This window comes from Thalassophryne amazonica, chromosome 15 (assembly GCF_902500255.1).
Source record: "Thalassophryne amazonica chromosome 15, fThaAma1.1, whole genome shotgun sequence".
Taxonomy (NCBI): domain Eukaryota; kingdom Metazoa; phylum Chordata; class Actinopteri; order Batrachoidiformes; family Batrachoididae; genus Thalassophryne; species Thalassophryne amazonica.
In genome coordinates this window covers 95,312,589-95,334,089 of record NC_047117.1, presented here as the reverse complement: position 1 = coordinate 95,334,089, position 21,501 = coordinate 95,312,589, and the positions used below count along the sequence as shown (strand labels likewise).

The following is a 21,501-nucleotide window of genomic DNA, read 5'->3' as shown; positions in this document are numbered from 1 at the left end:
GTGATATTGCCAGCATATCAGTATGGGGTCCAAAGAAATGAGCCTTTTTTGTGACCAGTTCTCCTTTGCCTGTAGAGGATAGAGCGATTTCTTCTAGAACCAGCAATTCTCTGTTTATGGAGGATAGAACTGCGCATCTACTACAAAACATTTAACAGATAGCTGCTTAACTGATTTTAGATCTCATAGAGGTTTGTAACTATTCAGCTTTGTTTACCATGTCTGCAAAAATATGCTAGCGGTCTAAAAATTATTGGACCAAAACTTATCGGAAGATAATTAGTCGAATGGTGCTTTTCAAAGGTATTTGAAAAGCTAATCCGAGAATGAAAACGTTATCTTCGATAATTATCGGTTAGCAGATTAGCTGAACTGTGCCCACCACTGCTGTGAGTACTGTTAAATGATGTTGGAATTTTTGATCTTACGTTGTCCTTTGGCCTCCACATTAGAAATTTTACTAGGACTGCTTTCTTCCACCTGTGAAATATAGTGAAGATTTGTCCCATCCTGTCTATGGCTGATGTTGAGACCCTGATTCATGCGTTTATCTCTTCTAGATAGGACTACTGCAATGTTCTATTTTCTGATTTACTGCAGTCCAACATTAGGGTCTCCACTTGGTTCAAAATGTTGCTGCCAGACTTTTGACACGAAGCAGAAAGTTTGACCACATTACACCCATGTAGGCGTCTCTTCACTGGCTTCCTGTCCCAGTGAGATCAGATTTTAAGGTTCTGCTACTAACATAAAATTATTCATGGACTGGCACCTCCCTCTCTAGCTGGCCTAATTAAACCTTACGTACCGGCCCAGGCTCTGTGTTCTCTGGGTGCAGAACTACTTTGTGTCCCTAAGGTGAATAAGAAGTCTGTAGGTCACAAAGTTTTCTCTTATCGTGCCCCTGTTCTGTGGAATGATCTCCCTATAACGGTGTAGATAACCTTTATGAATAACGAGGCGGGGACGATATCAGTGATCTGTTGATTATTGACAACGGTGCGGATAAACTTTTCAAATGACGAGGCGGGGACGATATCAGTGATCTGTTGATTATTGACAACGGTGCGGATAAACTTTTCGAATGACGAGGCGGGGACGATATCAGTGATCTGTTGATTATTGACAACGGTGCGGATAAACTTTTCGAATGACGAGGCGGGGACGATATCAGTGATCTGTTGATTATTGACAACGGTGCGGATAAACTTTTCGAATGACGAGGCGGGGACGATATCAGTGATCTGTTGATTATTGACAACGGTGCGGATAAACTTTTCGAATGACGAGGCGGGGACGATATCAGTGATCTGTTGATTATTGACAACGGTGCGGATAAACTTTTCGAATGACGAGGCGGGGACGATATCAGTGATCTGTTGATTATTGACAACGGTGCGGATAAACTTTTCGAATGACGAGGCGGGGACGATATCAGTGATCTGTTGATTATTGACAACGGTGCGGATAAACTTTTCGAATGACGAGGCGGGACGATATCAGTGATCTGTTGATTATTGACAACGGTGCGGATAAACTTTTCGAATGACGAGGCGGGGACGATATCAGTGATCTGTTGATTATTGACAACGGTGCGGATAAACTTTTCGAATGACGAGGCGGGGACGATATCAGTGATCTGTTGATTATTGACAACGGTGCGGATAAACTTTTCGAATGACGAGGCGGGGACGATATCAGTGATCTGTTGATTATTGACAACGGTGCGGATAAACTTTTCGAATGACGAGGCGGGGACGATATCAGTGATCTGTTGATTATTGACAACGGTGCGGATAAACTTTTCGAATGACGAGGCGGGGACGATATCAGTGATCTGTTGATTATTGACAACGGTGCGGATAAACTTTTCGAATGACGAGGTGGGGACGATATCAAGTGGGCAGGAGTTAGGTTTCATCTTGCCAACCAGACTGATGAGCTCTTTCAGTGATATTGGTGTGAAACTGTCCAATATGATGTCTGAGTGAGACATGGGACAGCAGAAGCAAGAGAGGGGTTGATGTCTGACCCGATATCGTGGATTTTACTGATAAAAAAGGACAAAACGTTCTTCATTAGACTGAATGGTTGAAGCAGGAGATGCAGGTGTGACAATATCTCTGACTGTGTCAAATATATTTTTTGGGTTCAGTCAACTGTTCAAAATTAGTGGAGAAAAATAAGCAGCCCTGGTTTTTGCAGACTGTATTGTGTTATATATCCCGTCCCTGGCGGTAACTGTGGGCTTTGCGCATGCACAGACTGACGTGCGTTGCGTGATCATACACCAGGGGCGGTCCTGGAGGCGGGCCGACCGGGCAGCCGCCCGGGGCGTCATCGCGGGGGGGGGGGGGGGGGGGCACGAGCGTGTGGAAAAAAAAAAAAACCTGTCCCCCCCCAAAATAAAATAAAATAAAACCGGGGTGGGGGGGTTGTCCTGATGGGGGAGTTCGTGGTTACGTTACGGCAGAGTGCCCCCCCCCATCTCACCTCTCGCGTTAGGTGAACAACGCTGCACAGTGCAGAGTTTGTGCAGGGGGAGGGGGGAATCATTCAATGTTTGGAGGAGGAGGTGGTCGAAACGGAGTAAGACATAATCATGGATAGGAAACGATCAAAGCCATCAGGTGCCCAATTTCGAAAGAAAAAGAAAGAAGAAGAGGAGAAACAAGCAAAGGAAAAAGGTATGTATTGATTTACGTATTCACGCAGGGCCTCGGCTGGGCCGGACGCTCAGCTTCTGCATGATGATTGGATGATCTGTCTGAGGCTGAATCCCTTTTTGATTGACAGCGAAATGAGCGAATCAGCGATCTTTTGGTGTAAACATCCGTGGGAGCATTTTCATTGTTTTGAGTTAACCGGAGACTTTCCTAATCCTCTTAGCGGCATTTTCTTTGTTAAAAACGACCAGCGACAAATCAAGCTTCTATTTCTGGTGTGTTTTTGTAGCTGCTTGTGTTTGCAGACTGACTTCTATCACTCTTTCTGTCTTCTATCTCAGTTTCTGTTCCTACCGAGCAGCGGGTGCTGCTGAGCTCCTCCACCGTCACAAAGCGCTCACAGGCGGACAAACTTCACACGAGCCTCGCGCCAGTCCCAGCTAGCGAGCTAGCTAGGTAGCAAGCTGCACATAATGGCAGACAATTTGAATGTTGTTGTGGATTTTGGTGAAGCCATTTGATAGTCTTCCTTATGAAGAAGCCGTGGCTGCTGTCATGGCTTCAGCTCTCAATGGTTTGCAGGCCAAAGTTAAAGCAACAGCCCCCAGGTCAATGTTTGTGCATTGCTCTGCACACAGACTGAATCTGGTTCTGTCTCAGGGGGCTAAATGCAGAATATTTTTTGCATCACTCTCTGGGTTTGCCACATTTTTCTCTAAATCCACAAAGAGGATGTCTTTTCTTGAGTCTGCAGGCTGCTCAAGGTTGCCCAGAAATGCTCCTACTGGATGGACTTTCACATCACGGATAGTGAGCACTGTGGCAAACAATTATGATGCCTCCTGCAAACGTTTGTATATAGACTGTTTTCCTCTTAGTTCTTTTTCACTTCTTGTTATTTATGACAAATTTTTGTGGTTTGCCATTTTTGCCTTTAAAGAGTGTTAACTTCTTCACTTGTTGCTTCCTGTTACTTATGATACACAATAGTGTTTGTTATTTCTTCTTATGTGTACATTAATGGGTATAGAATTTACCTCTGTCGTTAGTTCATTTATTTATGATACATGATTGCGTTTTACCATTTTTGCCACTTTAATGTATAGTTTTTTTGTACATTTTTTGTCACTTCATGGTATTCTGTAATATACAGATTAACTTCTTTTGTTATTTATTATATGGTGCGACTTTATTGGAGGTTTAAGTCTTGTTCATTATGGTGAATGATACTCGATAATGCAAAGTGCACTCTGTTGGTAAAACTGAATGACTTGTGCAATATTTTGACCATCGGGTGGCGCTGTAGTGCAGTTGTGCTTTCTTAAATACCTGTACTGTACATAGTTGTAATGTGAAGTCACTGAGTCTTTTGTTTTTTTATGTTCAAAAACTTTATGGAAGTAATTATTGTTTATCTTTGTGTTTGTTATTGCAGTAGACATTAAAACCGGAAATTTGTTCTTGAAAATAGCTGTTGTGAGTTAATTTGTGGGTGTTCTGGACGAAGTTAGTGTTTTCATGGGTGGTGGGGCGGAGGGAGGTGGTGGCCACGTTAGTGCGCGCGGGGGGGCGCACGCAGGGGGTTTCGCCCGGGGAGTAAGTCACTCTAGGACCGCCACTGACATACACTGATATTTACACATTTACAGCTCAGAAGACACGACACATTTGAGACGTTACCGACCGTTCGGGAAAGTTGTTCCTGCGAAGGTTGGGCAGATTTATGGGCGTGGCGGACCTCAGGCCCCGCCCCGTGTTTACGTTAGTTAGAGGTCACGCACTCCCGTTCCTGCAGTTTCGAAGTTTTAAAAACTACTTAACTCCGTCCGGACCCATGCTGAGGATTCGGTTTTTTCGTCACCTTCAGTTCCAAACCGGAACCGAACGCTAACCTTTGACGGTGTTTGTTGTTTTGACATTAAATAAAAACATTTGAACAAGTTGTGAGAATTAACGGAAGAAAAAAGTGTCTAAGTGATGACGTAACTGACCATTAACAGCAGAACCGAATCAGAGCGTCGGTGGCCTCCGAAGCGGACGGTCCATACTGCAGCAGGCACCCGAACCGGATTCTGGACTCAGGCTCGCGACTTAAGGAAGCAGGAAGCTGCTGACGTCATGCTCCCGCTTCTCGGGTCGTTGTAACAAACCAGGATACTCAGAGGACACTCTCTGACATCACAAAGCAGGCTGACGTCAATCTTTTCATTCACCTGCAGACAATCTGTCGATGTTTTCCGTTTTTCAGTCAAGTTATAATGGTGATATGTACCGACACTAACCACGCCCACAGGTTTGTGTGGCCCCCAAATGTTAGAATGTTAATGTGCATTACTGTTAATTAACATTAATATGTCTGTTAATCAACAGTAACATTAACAAAAGCTGTTAATGTTAATTAACATAACAGTAACATTAATAACTGTTAGCAGCCACAGCAAATCCAAGGTGGATCTGTACGTTGAATTGGCACAGGTTTTACGCCGGATGCCCTTCCTGACACAACTCCACATTACATGGAGAAATGTGGCAGGGGTGGGATTTGAACCGGGAACCTTCCGCACTGAAACCAAGTAAAATTGTCCAGGGGTCCGTTTTTTTCGTTAGAGAGACTAACTTGTCTTATCTGGTCTTCCTGTTTTATGGAACGGACCCCTGGTCTCCCTTGTTAAACAGATCTCAATCTCAATGGGACCAACTTGGTTAAATTAAAAAATGAATTATATGCTAACGGTAAACAAACAAACAAAAAAACCTAGCAGCTAGCATTACTGTTTATTAACAGTAGTTGGCAGTGGTGAGCTGGTATGTGATGATTTATCAAACCTAGCAAAGTGTTGATCTCACTACAAAATGAAGTAAAAACACTAAAGATGGACTGAAAAAAATCAAAAACACGAGGTGTTTAAGAAGCGTTAAGAGAGGAGTGTTCTGCAGTTTGTGTGGACGTTCTTCAAACATCTGGAGGTCATTTTTCATCAGAAGTGATGCCTTCAGGAAAGATCACAACCCACTGGAGGACACACACTGATCAGCTTCTGGTTACAGCCCCAAAAATATTCACTTCAACTGAAACGCTTTTAAGTCGTGAGTGTGGTCGCCCATGGGGGCGGAGCTTAAAAACACTGGCATCCATCCCTGAATCTCATATTCCCATTAAATGGGTTTGAAGTTCAGTCATCACGGCAACACTTGATTAAAACCTGAGTGCTGGTGTGTTTTTAATTAAAGTTTTTAATCACATGGAGCTGCTTTATTTTCCATGAAGGTTCTTCACCTCAGATTCAAGGGCTCCGATCACAGACCACGCCGCCGCCATGCTTCTGTGGTCAAAACCCAAACTAGCATTTTATTTTCCTCCACACCAGTCATCAGATACATTGAAGAAATAATCCAGAGATATAAAGGAGGTGATCTGGTTTCTTCTGCACAGCAGAACTCAAAATGTTACAAAGAAAAGAGATTAAATCGCTGGAGGTCAGCCTTCATCTAATTTATTTTATTTTTAATGGATCCAGGAATATTTAATGTCCAATTAGCTTCCATTGTCCATATTTGCAGTTTGGTGAAACAGCGTCCCCCACTGGCAGATGACTAAAGTGACAGGATAGCTGAGTGTTTATGCGTAAAAAAAAACAAAAAACAAAAAAAAGACAGGTCGTGGACGTCTGTGGTCTCCTGCTGTCCAACACGGTGCTTCAGGATTATTATTATTATTATTATTATATATTTTTTTAACGAGACAATGACCTGAGGACACATTTGACCGGCGTCTGTACGCCAACATAATCAGGACTCAAAACCACAGTACAGGTCACCAGAACTACAGACCCCGACCCCTACAAATTACTGACACATAGTATTATTACACACAGGTAAATAAACTAGTCAACTGCTGTACTTAAAAACCAAACTCACCCATTTATGCAATAATTAATAAAAACCAAAGTCCATATCTTCTTCAAGTTGTCCTCCTGGAATTCTTGTCATTTTCCTAAAGTGAAATCTGTAAACCCTGTTTGGACACGGAGATGGGGAGTGGAACTAATCCCAGTCCTTCAGATTTAACATCTTTGTACCGCAGCCCCAGTCTGGAACTGATCCTACTTGGAGCTGGATCCAGGTGGGGCTTTTCCTCCAGGTCCTTTCAGCACACTCAGCGGCTTGTGCAGGGAGGAGGCGGCCTTCTGAGCCACTTCCTGTTCAATCTTGTTCCTGATAGCGACCTCTAAACCCTTCAGAGAACAACAGAGAGTCAAAATCACAGACACTCTCAGACTCAGACTCTGATTCAGAGGAACTCACAGGCTCTGACTCAATAGAAGGACTCAGACTCTCAGACTGACTCACAAAAGGACTCAGACTCTCAGAGGGCCTCGCAGACAGACTCACAGGCTCTGACTCAGACTCACAGAGGGCCTCGCGGACAGACTCACAGGCTCTGACTCAGACTCACAGAGGGCCTCGCAGACAGACTTACAGGCTCTGACTCAGACTCACAGAGGGCCTCAGACAGACTCACAGGCTCTGACTGACTCACAAAAGGACTCAGACTCTCAGAGGGCCTCGCAGACAGACTCACAGGCTCTGACTCAGACGCACAGAGGGCCTCGCAGACTCACTAACAAGCTCTGACTCAGACTCACAGAGGGCCTCGCAGACTCACTCACAGGCTCTGACTCAGACTCACAGAGGGCCTCGCAGACAGACTTACAGGCTCTGACTCAGACTCACAGAGGGCCTCGCAGACAGACTTACAGGCTCTGACTCAGACTCACAGAGGGCCTCACAGACTCACTCACAGGCTCTGACTCAGACTCACAGAGGGCCTCGCAGACTCACTCACAGGCTCTGACTCAGACTCACAGAGGGCCTCGCAGACAGACTTACAGGCTCTGACTCAGACTCACAGAGGGCCTCGCAGACAGACTTACAGGCTCTGACTCAGACTCACAGAGGGCCTCGGACAGACTCACAGGCTCTGACTCAGACTCACAGAGGGCCTCGGACAGACTCACAGGCTCTGACTCAGACTCACAGAGGGCCTCACAGACTCACTCACAGGCTCTGACTCAGACTCACAGAGGGCCTCGCAGACAGACTTACAGGCTCGCAGACTCACCTTCTTCAGTTTCTGTTGATGAACCAGCCGAGCCTTCTTGGGCGCGATGATCCTGCCTTCAGAAAGAAACATTTGTTTAAAGTATTACAGTCATGTCACCAACATGGCATTATTTATATGTTTTACGTTATGACATCACAAATAATTCAGGACTCTTGGTCCAAACACTTTGATCTCCAGGTTAATTACTTCATTAATATAATCAGTTCAAATGTCTCATCTATATATGGACACATTTGAGAACTTCATTCATTAGTTAACAATCATTCATTAACATTCGACTGGTGTAGACTGAGTGTGGCGCTGCAGTGCCACCACAAACAAGTGCTGAGGTAAGCCGCAGTAGCTGCATCGCTAAATATTTACACACCTCACGCTGCAAGGAAACATGCCACAATTCCCGAAATCACACAAATGAGCAGTGAGAAAAAGAACCTTACTGTGACATCAATGGTTTGTCCCGTATGCTAACATGGCATCACTGTTTAGCCTGTGGCGGTTTTAGCATTCAAAATAAACACGGGACACATTAAAACCTTTTCAACTGATCTAAAAGTGTACCCGGGTTGGGAAGGAAAAAAAAAAAACCAGACTGCCCCTTTAATTAAAAACAAACCCCACATTAAAAATGTCTGGCAACAAAGACATGTTTTATAGCTGAGTTGACTCCAAAGTCAGCAGAACAGTTCAGGTTCCAGAGTTCCACGATCTGCAGTGTCCAGGCAGACAGAGATTCCACTCCAGTCTGGAAATAAATGACTTTTTATGTGACTCTGGACAGGACGGAGTAATCCATTTTCTATATCCGCTTACTCCAATTAAGGGTCATGGGGGATTGGAGCCTATCCAGGCAGTCAGAGTGTGATGTGGGGTTCACCCTGGACAGGACGTCTGTCACAGAGACACAAACAAACACATGCACACTTACAGACTATAGTTTTCAGGCCACCTAATTTGCATGGCTTTGGATGTGGGAGGAAACCGGAGCACCTGGAGGGAACCCACATGAAACAGGGGGAGAACATGCAAACTCCACACAGGACGCAGGTGAGAATCGATACCATGACCTTCTTGCTGTGAGGCAACAGAGCTAACCACTAAGCCATCCTGCTGCAGAATGGGGTGATCCCTGGACTATAGTAACTGCTCTCCAGTGGTGGTCACAGTTCAGCTAAGCCAATAGCAAATAATTATCAAAGCTAATGTTTATGCTAATGAGTTAGCTTTTCAGATAAGTTTTAAAACCATCATTGGACCAATTATCTTTTGATGAATTTATTTCTGATAACTTTCAGTCTGATAACTTTTTGTGCTAGCAAAGTGAGCAAAGTTTAACAGTCAAAAACGTTTGTAAACCCTAAAATCAAACATTTTAGTCCGTTTGTTGTGTGTTTATTTATGGCAGACTGGCTGTCGCTGGCTGATGATGTCATCATTAAGCGCAAAACGTGATCGGCTGGTCAATGCAGGGAGCACTGTGGGTAGTATAGTTCAGGTTCATTTTGGACATTAAAGTGTTTCTGTCTCTTGTCCCTTGCAGATCTGCTGCAAAACCCATCACACATCATGTAAAAAGAATTATTTAAATATCTAAAGGACACTGGATTACTTCATCGCATCTAAACAAATGACTATGGCTGCCAGAAGCTAAGGTTTTGTAAAATCTCAGCAATCAGTTACCAGCCCGGTAGGTGGTGGCAAATGCACCTTAAACTGGTGCCGTCCGCCATTGGATCCAAAAGAAGAAGTGTTATCATCCGCTCGACACAAACACAAAATGGACTAATTTTAACATTATTTTTGTTTTATTTCTTTGTGACTGATGGTATTGCCAAGACTTAGAGGGAGGGAGGAGCTCTCACGGTGCAGGGAGGAGCTCTCACGGTGCAGCTGTGTACAGACTGGGACGTTTCTTCACCGTTTAGATTGTTTTGGATCATCTCAGGATGATTATTTATTCAGATGAATCCCACTGAAACTAACAGGTCAGAATTTATATTTGCTATGTGTATGTTATTCTGCCAACCAATGCATTAATGGATGCATTTTGGTTGTTTAAGCTGCAGGGTTTAAAGTGTGTGAAAAAACCAGCAGCTTTTAGTTCGTAAATGACGATGTATCTAATACCGAGATAAACTGTGACTTCCAATACTGTGTTTTACTGCTTCTGAATGATGATGACAGTGTTTGGGGTTTTATTTTTTTATTTATTCATTTTCGTGTGTTCTTTGTGTGATCCTTGAATTTACCCAGCAGCCACTGTAGCACTTAAAGTGAAACTGGTTTATCAGAAGCTGACAGTGTAATCTGATGTGGCCGTGTCCAAATCAATACTAAAAGTTATCGGTTATCTGTAATAAAGATACATTTTTAGCAGCTTATCGGTTTATCGTCATAAAAGATAACTTTTCAGTTTTATGATTAATGGTTATCGAAGCTAACTTTTTGGTTAGCTGTGACCACCACTGCTGCTCTCTGTGCTGGGGAAGATACTTGCTAGGAACATTCTTACCAGGATTCAGAACTCATCCCAGCGTTCCTCAGGGACGTGTTCTGGTTCAGGCAGGGTTTGCTGATGAGGAATGGTGTACTGACCTCAGCTTGGTGAACGATACTGTGACCTTTGAAGACCCAGTGGACACTGGAACTTTACAGTCCCTGGATGCTTCACTGTATTATCTCTGCAGATGACTATTTTGGGGGTTCTGCCTCAATTTACTTGATGTTTTGATATTGGGGGTTTTGGTCTAACCAGTGGGTCACCCCTGAGTCTGGTGTGCTTGAGGTTTCCTCCTACAATCAAAAAACACCTGTGAGTTCTTCCTGACCACAGTGATCTATGTTCTTGCTCAGAATGGTTGCTGAGGTTAGACCTGACCCTGTGAAGCTCTGATCTACAGCACCGGAGAAGCTGAGTGAGGAATCAGCATTGGGGTTTTTGACTGTCCTGGATCCAGACTAAAGGCCCGGTCCCACTGGGGAGAAGATTAATTGCACATGAATTGAGTATACAAATGTTGGCCATTCGTTGTCGTCCGCAACAAAAGTGGCCAAAAATGACAGATGTCTCAGTATGAATTACAGATATATTAATAATGTACAGTGAATATATGACAAACAGTCACAGATGTATAACGCATGTATTGAGTAAATGGATCGGACGCATTACAATTATTACAGATGTATTGACAATACACTGCGCATGCGTTGCGCGTGCACGGCATCTGCATTGCGGTCATAAATGAAGCGCAGTCACTCCTTTCGGCATCACTATTCACACCAACAATACGGCCTCTGGAGCAACTGCTGGACTTGGACAAGTTGATTGGAGTAAAGAAGCAGTGAACAGGGTGAGTGGTGATGTCAGCAGATCGCATCAGAGCGCAGCTCGTCTGAACGATTATAACAAGAATAGGTAATAAGTAAATAAATAGTGTAACAGCTGCAGACGAGAAGGAAAAAACACGCAACTGTTTTTATCAAGCCTTGACAATGTAAATAAGTCAAATAATTACCTTTTTAGATGGCTCAAAGTACTTTCTGCAGTTTGTTAGGCGCGTACGTGCGAACGTCTGCAGCCTTCTCGATGATTCAGGAAGTGATTAGAGCCATTTTCGACGGCAAATTTGCAGAAAACATGATTAATTCGCCACGAAATAATTATTTTATATACTCAGCGTCCAGTGCAGAGCACGTGGCAGCCGCTGGAACAAAGAAGGGCATCCAGCTGTGAACACAGCGGGTGGGATCGTCAGGACACAGATCGTGCTGCTGCGTGAAGCAAAGCATGCTCGTGTCAGTGCACTTTTATGTCACTGGATGCTGTTTTTGGGGATCCATAACTACATCTGTCTGTTTCAACAGCTGGACTGGCACTGACTGGCAGGTATGTCGATGTCTGCCATGGTACTTTGGATTTACGTGGAGTGTTTATTGTGCATTTGTAAATTGTCTGCAAATCAGATCAAAGCTGACGTAATGCAACGGCTTTATTCGTGGCTACATCTTATTTTTGTTTGTGATGTGGACGTGATAGGCACGCTATATATCCGTTCTACACACTGTCCCAGTCTGCTGCCAAGCCACAATACCCCGTCAGTTGCGGATATCAGTGGATAACGGCGGATATATAGCGCATGTATTGAGTTTGTAAGGCGGATGTCATCCGCAGCCAAAATTTTGTGCAGCTCAAAAATCCTGGCAACAGAAAAACGTGCCTCTGCGGATAATTGCGGACGTGTGCGGTTGTCAGCCGTCTCACACAAGCATGTTTCACGGATATTGCGGACGTTTAGCGAATATGAACCAATCCTGTGCGCAATTCATACATATCTTCCTAAACGCCAGTGGGACCGGGCCTTAAGATCCAGGCTTTTGCAGACTTCCTGGACTCAGCAATCAGAAGTGTGTCTGTGCAGTTTGTGAACCAGGAAAGGTGGGCATTTCCTACATACATACATTGCATACCCCAATCTGAACATTTCTGGAAGAGCAGCATTTTGGAACGCTGTCTGGAAACTTTGAAGCTTAATTGCTCTTTAATGGTTTGGGGTGAGGGTTAGAATATGGATCAGCAGGTGGGGATGGTCTGCTAATCTGTCTGTGTGGTTCCCATCTAGGACCTGGATCGGTTTCTGCACATATGTTGTTCTGCACTTTGCCTGACATTTCTAGAAGGTTGTCTTCGGTGTCCTCTAAATCTGATGTTTGCTCTAATTATTTCAGCTGTAATGTTTCGGATCCTCAAAAGGGTTCGTTTTGATTTCCTGCATGACATGAAACATTTGGAAATACGACCACTTTCTAATTTGAATCGCAGATCTGCGAACTTCTGGTGTTTTTGCTTTTATTAATAATTTGCTGTGTGCAATAAAGTCAAATTTTCGCCAATGACACGAAGGTGTATCACCCCATCCTTTCTTTAGCTGATGGGGAAGACCTCCAGTCAGACATTGATAGTCTCATGGCTTGGTCTGAAGAATGGTTACTTGGGTTTAATGAAGGAAAATGTAAAGTTCTCCATGTTGGTAGAAAAAATCCATGTTATGATTATTTTATGAATGAAAAACAATTAGAAGCGGTTTCAGAAGAAAGAGACCTAGGAGTGTTGATTTCTGGATCAGGTGACCCTGAACCATCCCTTAGTTATGCTGCTATAGACTTAGACTGCTGGGGGGTTCCCATGATGCACTGAGTGTTTCTTTCTCTTTTTGCTCTGTATGCACCACTCCGCATTTAATCATTAGTGATCGATCTCTGCTCCCCTCCACAGCATGTCTTTTTCCTGGTTCTCTCCCTCAGCCCCAACCAGTCCCAGCAGAAGACTGCCCCTCCCTGAGCCTGGTTCTGCTGGAGGTTTCTTCCTGTTAAAATGGAGTTTTTCCTTCCCACTGTCGCCAAGTGCTTGCTCACAGGGGGTCGTTTTGACCGTTGGGGTTTTTACGTAATTATTGTATGGCCTTGCCTTACAATATAAAGCGCCTTGGGGCAACTGTTTGTTGTGATTTGGCGCTATATAAATAAAATTGATTGATTGATTGATTGATTTCTAAGGACTTATCCTTTTCCCGCCACATTGCTCTTTCGGCAGCTAAGGCCAATAGAATTCTTGGGATGATAAAAGGGGCCTTTTTGTTTACTGACAGACTCCTTTCTTCTTTTATACAAAACGTTTGTTCGTCCTCACCTTGAATATTGTGTGCAGGCATGGTCACTATATTTGCAGAAAGACAACAATATTTTAGAGAAAGTACAGAGAAGGGCCACTAAGTTGGTTCCAGAATTAAAAAATTGCCTTATGAGGATAGGCTCTTGCAACTTGGTCTCACAAGTCTTGAAGACAGACGAACTCGAGGTGATTTGATTGAAATATACAAAATTTTGCATGGCTTTGAGAATGTTGACCCCGCTGTATTTTTTGAATTGAGAAGGTACACTGGCCTTAGAAGTCATGAATTGAGCTTGGAAGTTAATAGATCTAGATTAAATGTGAGGAAAGAATTCTTTAGTAACCGAGCAGTAAAGATCTGGAACAGTTTGCCACCTGAAGTGGTCTTATCTTATAGAGTATAGATATTTTTAAAGCAAATTATGACCTGTATTATAGTATAATGAATGCCACCAGATTTTAATTGTTAATAGCTGTTTTTATTGAATGTTATGATTTGTTATGATGTGTCGTTATATGCAATCATGTATACAAATATTTTACACAATAAAATTATGTCGCGGTCTGACCCGCCCTCACTGCACATACGTCATCAGCCGCGGTTCACTGATTATCACCTCGTTTCTGTTTCAAACTGCCTCCAGCCATCATCTGTCTCAACGACAGATATCTGAAGCTTTTATAAAACAATCATTTCCACATAAATTCAGCATTATTTCATCATAAAAGACGAGGGGGGGGGGGCTCTCGCGCTGCGTCACACTTTTAAAACACTTTCATAATCCACTCCGTTTATATTTAACCGTTTATAAACTTGTAGCTCGAGCCGCCGTGACCGTAAATATAAGTCTTACCTCCTTTTTTGGCTGCTTTGGTTTTATTCAGTGGTTTTTTAGTAGAAGGCCGCTGCTGAACTTTAAACTTCTTCGAACCTTGAGCCATTTTTTTTTAAACCGCGCACGTGCGCTGCTCGCTCTTCTTCTTTGCTATTTAAACAGTTGACGCCCGTCTCGCGATGAGTTACTGCCACCTGCTGGTTTGGCGAGTAAATTCACTCACTGAGAAAAAGCAGACAATATAATCCAAACTAGTGTGTTGTCCGTGGGGATCCACGAGATCTAGATTGGGTCGTGTTTATAAATAGTTGGCTGACATTTTTCAAGGGTGGTAAAAAATTAAGCAACGAGTTGGAATGGTGTGTGAGTCCAGAATGTTTTTAGAACGAACCTTAGACCTCAACAGTTTTTAGAAGAACTCAACAATTTTATTTCTTGTTAATTATGTAATTGTTAATGTTAATTTAATGTCTTAATGTATTTATAAATTGTTTAGGAAGGGTCTTATTATATTCACGCTATAATAAATAATAAGAATTATTATAGTTATTGTTTTTATTTCTGTTTTGTCATTTGATTTTTAAATGGACCACAATGGAAAAAGTGTTTTAAATAGAATCACCCACCACAGTCACACTGACTGCCCCTGCCAAAATAGTGTGAAAGTCCATAATGTAGTTAGCAACATCCATTGTTCAGTGTTGTCAGCTAATATCTGTAGCTTCTCCAAAAATATATGTCCTATCAACGTTCCATTTTGGCGGCATTCATCCTTGACCCTAAAATACATAAACATACCAAATGGCAAATGTCAGCTCTCTGTGATTGAAATTACGCACACACAGCTGCTGTAAGTAGGTGCTTTTAATTTGACAAAAAAGATGGTGGCGGAAGACATTCCACTCATGGTACCAACATGAGACTTAACTCACTCATGGTAACAGCAACATAACATTTATGTAAACTGACAAAACCAATTGAACTACAAAAACACAATAAATCAATAACACTAACACTGTTAAACTAACATGAACCACAATAACAACATTTAAAACCTCAAAACCCTGAACTCCCATGAGGCATTTCAGCACAATGTCTATAGTTTACTGGTTAGCTAAATTTGCTAATGCAGAGGCCATTTGGCTATTATAGATTATTATTTACACATTTTGTCAGATTCGTTCTTAAGCGTTTGCACGCTCTCCTGTTGTCCATGTATTTTTTAAGTATATATATTGTGTGTTATTAAATAAATTAAATCATAATGTGAATCTTAGATTCATCATGTGATTTATCTGTGAGTGTAAATGAAATCTGTGAATGAGTGTGTGTCTCTGACCACCTGTCGGTGCTCTTCACTGTTTCAGTGTTGTGTTTAAGGGCTAAATGTGCTTCGACTTGCCCTTTGCGCACAATTAACCCTCAAGCTTCATCGCAGTTTTCCGCCCTGTATAATGACTCTATCACTTCTGGTGACATACTGAACACTCTGGGTGTTAATTGTGTTTTTAGCACTGAACAATTCTGCAGGTTGCATGTGGTTTCGTGACGCCACGCGTGCTCTCAGGCTCTCGTGCCGGCGCGTTGAGAGAAAGTGGAATAAAGATCAGATCCATGTCTCTGAAGAAGCTCTTGGTGAGAGTCAGTCTGTCAACCAGAGTGCTGTTAAGGGTGCTAAATGGAATTTTTTTTCAACCTTGTCTCTTGTAACAATCACAAGTCTCAAGTTCTTTTTAACTCCTCTGTAAATCCACATGTCAGCTCTCCAGTTGTACCCTCAATCTCCCTCTACAAGAGTTTTCTCAGTTTTTTTCTTGATAAAGTTTCTGCTCTCAGACCACCTGCCTGCTCTTCTGCAGGCCCGAGTTCTGACATCACAGCTGCTTCTCAACATGCTGTTTTTGATCAGTTTCATTCCCATCACTGGACAAAAACACCTCCAACCTCCGAATTGTCCCTCTTGTCTTTTTGTATGGTGGGCTCTGTTATTCATTCAATGAGCAATCTTTGTATTTGCAGCGGTGTTGCGCTTCTTAGCGCATCACCCCTTCTACCAGAGGCTGTTGCTCTTTGTGCCTCAGTCACCATCGTCATAATAAATCACACAGTTGTTGGTTTATGATGAATGAGCGCAGTTTCAGTCTGCAGCCGGACGTCCATCTAACTCCACCAGCGTGAGCTCAGGCGGCGTAACAGGAAATACATAAAAGGCTGAGCAGGAGATTCTCTCTGCAGCAATACAGTTTCAAAGTAAGACTACACACATCAAACGCATGCAACATCAAACTTCACATCAAACGCATGCATCATCAAACTTCACATCAAACTCATGCATCATGAAACTTCACATCAAACGCATGCATCATCAAACTTCACATCAAACGCATGCATCATCAAACTTCACATCAAACGCATGCAACATCAACCTTCACATCAAACGCATGCATCATCAAACTTCACATCAAACGCATGCAACATCAAACTTCACATCAAACTCATGCATCATGAAACTTCACATCAAACGCATGCATCATCAAACTTCACATCAAACGCATGCATCATCAAACTTCACATCAAACGCATGCAACATCAACCTTCACATCAAACGCATGCATCATCAACCTTCACATCAAACGCATGCAACATCAAACTTCACATCAAACGCATGCATCATCAAACTTCACATCAAACGCATGCATCATCAACCTTCACATCAAACGCATGCATCATCAACCTTCACATCAAACGCATGCAACATCAAACTTCACATCAAACACATGAAACATCACACTTCACATCAAACACATGAAACATTAAACTTCACATCAAACACATGCAACATCAAACTTCACATCAAACGCATGCATCATCAACCTTCACATCAAACGCATGCATCATCAACCTTCACATCAAACGCATGCAACATCAAACTTCACATCAAACACATGAAACATCACACTTCACATCAAACACATGAAACATTAAACTTCACATCAAACACATGCATCATCAACCTTCACATCAAACGCATGCAACATCAAACCACATCAAACCATGAAACATCAAACTTCACATCAAACGCATGAAACATCAAACTTCACATCAAACGCATGAAACATCAAACTTCACATCAAACACATGAAACATCAACCTTCACATCAAACACATGAAACATCAAACTTCACATCAAACACATGAAACATCAACCTTCACATCAAACGCATGAAACATCAACCTTCACATCAAAAGCATGAAACATCAACCTTCACATCAAACACATGAAACATCAAACTTCACATCAAACACATGAAACATCAACCTTCACATCAAACGCATGAAACATCAAACTTCACATCAAACACATGAAACATCAAACTTCACATCAAACACATGAAACATCAAACTTCACATCAAACGCATGAAACATCAAACTTCACATCAAACACATGAAACATCAACCTTCACATCAAACACATGAAACATCAAACTTCACATCAAACACATGAAACATCAACCTTCACATCAAACGCATGCATCATCAAACTTCACATCAAACTCATGCATCATGAAACTTCACATCAAACGCATGCATCATCAAACTTCACATCAAACGCATGCATCATCAAACTTCACATCAAACGCATGCATCATCAAACTTCACATCAAACGCATGCATCATCAAACTTCACATCAAACGCATGCATCATCAACCTTCACATCAAACGCATGCAACATCAAACCACATCAAACCATGAAACATCAAACTTCACATCAAACACATGAAACATCACACTTCACATCAAACACATGAAACATCAAACTTCACATCAAACGCATGCATCATCAAACTTCACATCAAACACATGCATCATCAACCTTCACATCAAACGCATGCAACATCAAACCACATCAAACCATGAAACATCAAACTTCACATCAAACACATGAAACATCAAACTTCACATCAAACGCATGAAACATCAAACTTCACATCAAACACATGAAACATCAACCTTCACATCAAACACATGCATCATCAACCTTCACATCAAACGCATGAAACATCAAACTTCACATCAAACACATGAAACATCAAACTTCACATCAAACACATGAAACATCAAACTTCACATCAAACACATGCATCATCAACCTTCACATCAAACGCATGAAACATCAAACTTCACATCAAACACATGAAACATCAACCTTCACATCAAACACATGCATCATCAACCTTCACATCAAACGCATGAAACATCAAACTTCACATCAAACACATGAAACATCAAACTTCACATCAAACACATGAAACATCAAACTTCACATCAAACACATGCATCATCAACCTTCACATCAAACGCATGAAACATCAAACTTCACATCAAACACATGAAACATCAAACTTCACATCAAACACATGAAACATCAAACTTCACATCAAACACATGCATCATCAACCTTCACATCAAACGCATGAAACATCAAACTTCACATCAAACACATGAAACATCAAACTTCACATCAAACACATGAAACATCAAACTTCACATCAAACACATGAAACATCAAACTTCACATCAAACACATGCATCATCAACCTTCACATCAAACGCATGAAACATCAAACTTCACATCAAACACATGCATCATCAACCTTCACATCAAACGCATGCATCATCAACCTTCACATCAAACGCATGCAACATCAAACTTCACATCAAACTTATGCATCATCAACCATCACATCAAACGCATGCAACATGAAACTTCACATCAAACTCATGCATCATCAACCTTCACATCAAACGCATGCAACATCAAACTTCACATCAAACGCATGCATCATCAAACGTCACATCAAACGCATGCAACATCAAACTTCACATCAAACACATGCATCATCAAACTTCACATCAAACGCATGCAACATCAAACTTCACATCAAACGCATGCATCATCAAACTTCACATCAAACGCATGCATCATCAACCTTCACATCAAACGCATGCATCATCAAACTTCACATCAAACGCATGCATCATCAACCTTCACATCAAACGCATGCATCATCAAACTTCACATCAAACGCATGCATCATCAACCTTCACATCAAACGCATGCATCATCAACCTTCACATCAAACGCATGCAACATCAAACTTCACATCAAACGCATGCATCATCAAACTTCACATCAAACGCATGCATCATCAAACTTCACATCAAATGCATGCATCATCAACCTTCACATCAAACGCATGCAACATCAAACTTCACATCAAACGCATGCATCATCAAACTTCACATCAAACGCATGCAACATCAAACTTCACATCAAACGCATGCATCATCAAACTTCACATCAAACGCATGCAACATCAAACTTCACATCAAACGCATGCATCATCAAACTTCACATCAAACGCATGCAACATCAAACTTCACATCAAACGCATGCATCATCAAACTTCACATCAAACGCATGCATCATCAACCTTCACATCAAACGCATGCAACATCAAACTTCACATCAAACTCATGCATCATCAACCTTCACATCAAACGCATGCAACATCAAACTTCACATCAAACTCATGCATCATCAACCTTCACATCAAACGCATGCAACATCAAACTTCACATCAAACTCATGCATCATCAACCTTCACATCAAACGCATGCATCATCAAACTTCACATCAAACACATGCATCATGAAACTTCACATCAAACTCATGCATCATCAAACTTCACATCAAACGCATGCATCATCAAACTTCACATCAAACGCATGCATCATCAACCTTCACATCAAACGCATGCATCATCAACCTTCACATCAAACGCATGCAACATCAAACCACATCAAACACATGAAACATCACACTTCACATCAAACACATGAAACATCAAACTTCACATCAAACACATGCATCATCAAACTTCACATCAAACGCATGCATCATCAACCTTCACATCAAACGCATGCAACATCAAACCACATCAAACACATGAAACATCAAACTTCACATCAAACACATGAAACATCAAACTTCACATCAAACACATGAAACATCAAACTTCACATCAAACACATGCATCATCAACCTTCACATCAAATGCATGAAACATCAAACTTCACATCAAACGCATGCATCATTAAACTTCACATCAAACGCATGCAACATCAAACTTCACATCAAACGCATGCATCATCAAACTTCACATCAAACGCATGCAACATCAAACTTCACATCAAACGCATGCATCATCAAACTTCACATCAAACGCATGCAACATCAAACTTCACATCAAACGCATGCATCATCAACCTTCACATCAAACGCATGCATCATCAACCTTCACATCAAACGCATGCAACATCAAACTTCACATCAAACGCATGCATCATCAAACTTCACATCAAACGCATGCAACATCAAACTTCACATCAAACGCATGCAACATCAAACTTCACATCAAACGCATGCATCATCAAACTTCACATCAAACGCATGCATCATCAACCTTCACATCAAACGCATGCATCATCAACCTTCACATCAAACGCATGCATCATCAACCTTCACATCAAACGCATGCATCATCAAACTTCACATCAAAGGCATGCAACATCAAACCACATCAAACGCATGAAACTTCAAACTTCACATCAAACGCATGAAACATCAAACTTCACATCAAACACATGAAACATCAAACTTCACATCAAACGCATGAAACATCAAACTTCACATCAAACGCAAGAAATATCAAACTTCACATCAAACGCATGCATCATCAAACTTCACATCAAACGCATGCATCATCAAACTTCACATCAAACGCATGCATCATCAACCTTCACATCAAACGCATGCATCATCAACCTTCACATCAAACGCATGCAACATCAAACCACATCAAACACATGAAACATCACACTTCACATCAAACACATGAAACATCAAACTTCACATCAAACACATGCATCATCAAACTTCACATCAAACACATGCAACATCAAACCACATCAAACACATGAAACATCAAACTTCCCATCAAACACATGCATCATCAACCTTCACATCAAATGCATGAAACATCAAACTTCACATCAAACGCATGCATCATCAAACTTCACATCAAACGCATGCAACATCAAACTTCACATCAAACGCATGCATCATCAAACTTCACATCAAACG

At 41.8% G+C, this 21,501-nt stretch overlaps 2 protein-coding genes across 2 annotated transcripts in view; both read right to left on the bottom strand.

The window, feature by feature from the left end:
• slc25a23a (solute carrier family 25 member 23a) overlaps positions 1 to 4,812 on the bottom strand; it is a 52,155-nt gene extending 47,343 nt beyond the window's left edge. The window contains exon 1 of the mRNA XM_034188391.1: positions 4,658 to 4,812. The gene's annotated coding sequence lies outside the window, so the exon portion shown is untranslated. The remainder of the gene's footprint in view (positions 1 to 4,657) is intronic.
• Positions 4,813 to 5,987: 1,175 nt separating this feature from the next.
• c15h19orf53 (chromosome 15 C19orf53 homolog) lies at positions 5,988 to 14,446 on the bottom strand. Its single transcript, XM_034188393.1, has 3 exons — positions 14,311 to 14,446; positions 7,789 to 7,844; positions 5,988 to 6,901 (listed from the first exon to the last, which is right to left on the bottom strand). Exons 1-3 carry the CDS (start codon positions 14,396 to 14,398, stop codon positions 6,770 to 6,772), a joined length of 276 nt encoding a protein of 91 aa, XP_034044284.1. The 5' UTR covers positions 14,399 to 14,446; the 3' UTR covers positions 5,988 to 6,769.
• Between the last annotated feature and the right edge of the window lie 7,055 nt (positions 14,447 to 21,501).

Coding starts and splice junctions, on each gene's coding strand:
- c15h19orf53 (XM_034188393.1), bottom strand. CDS start 14,398: ATGGCTCAAGGTTCGAAGAAGTTTAAAGTTCAGCAGCGGCCTTCTACT. Junction 7,845..14,310: donor CAAAGCAGCCAAAAAAGGAG/GTAAGACTTATA, acceptor TTCTTTCTGAAG/GCAGGATCATCGCGCCCAAG. Junction 6,902..7,788: donor ATCAACAGAAACTGAAGAAG/GTGAGTCTGCGA, acceptor TGTTCTCTGAAG/GGTTTAGAGGTCGCTATCAG.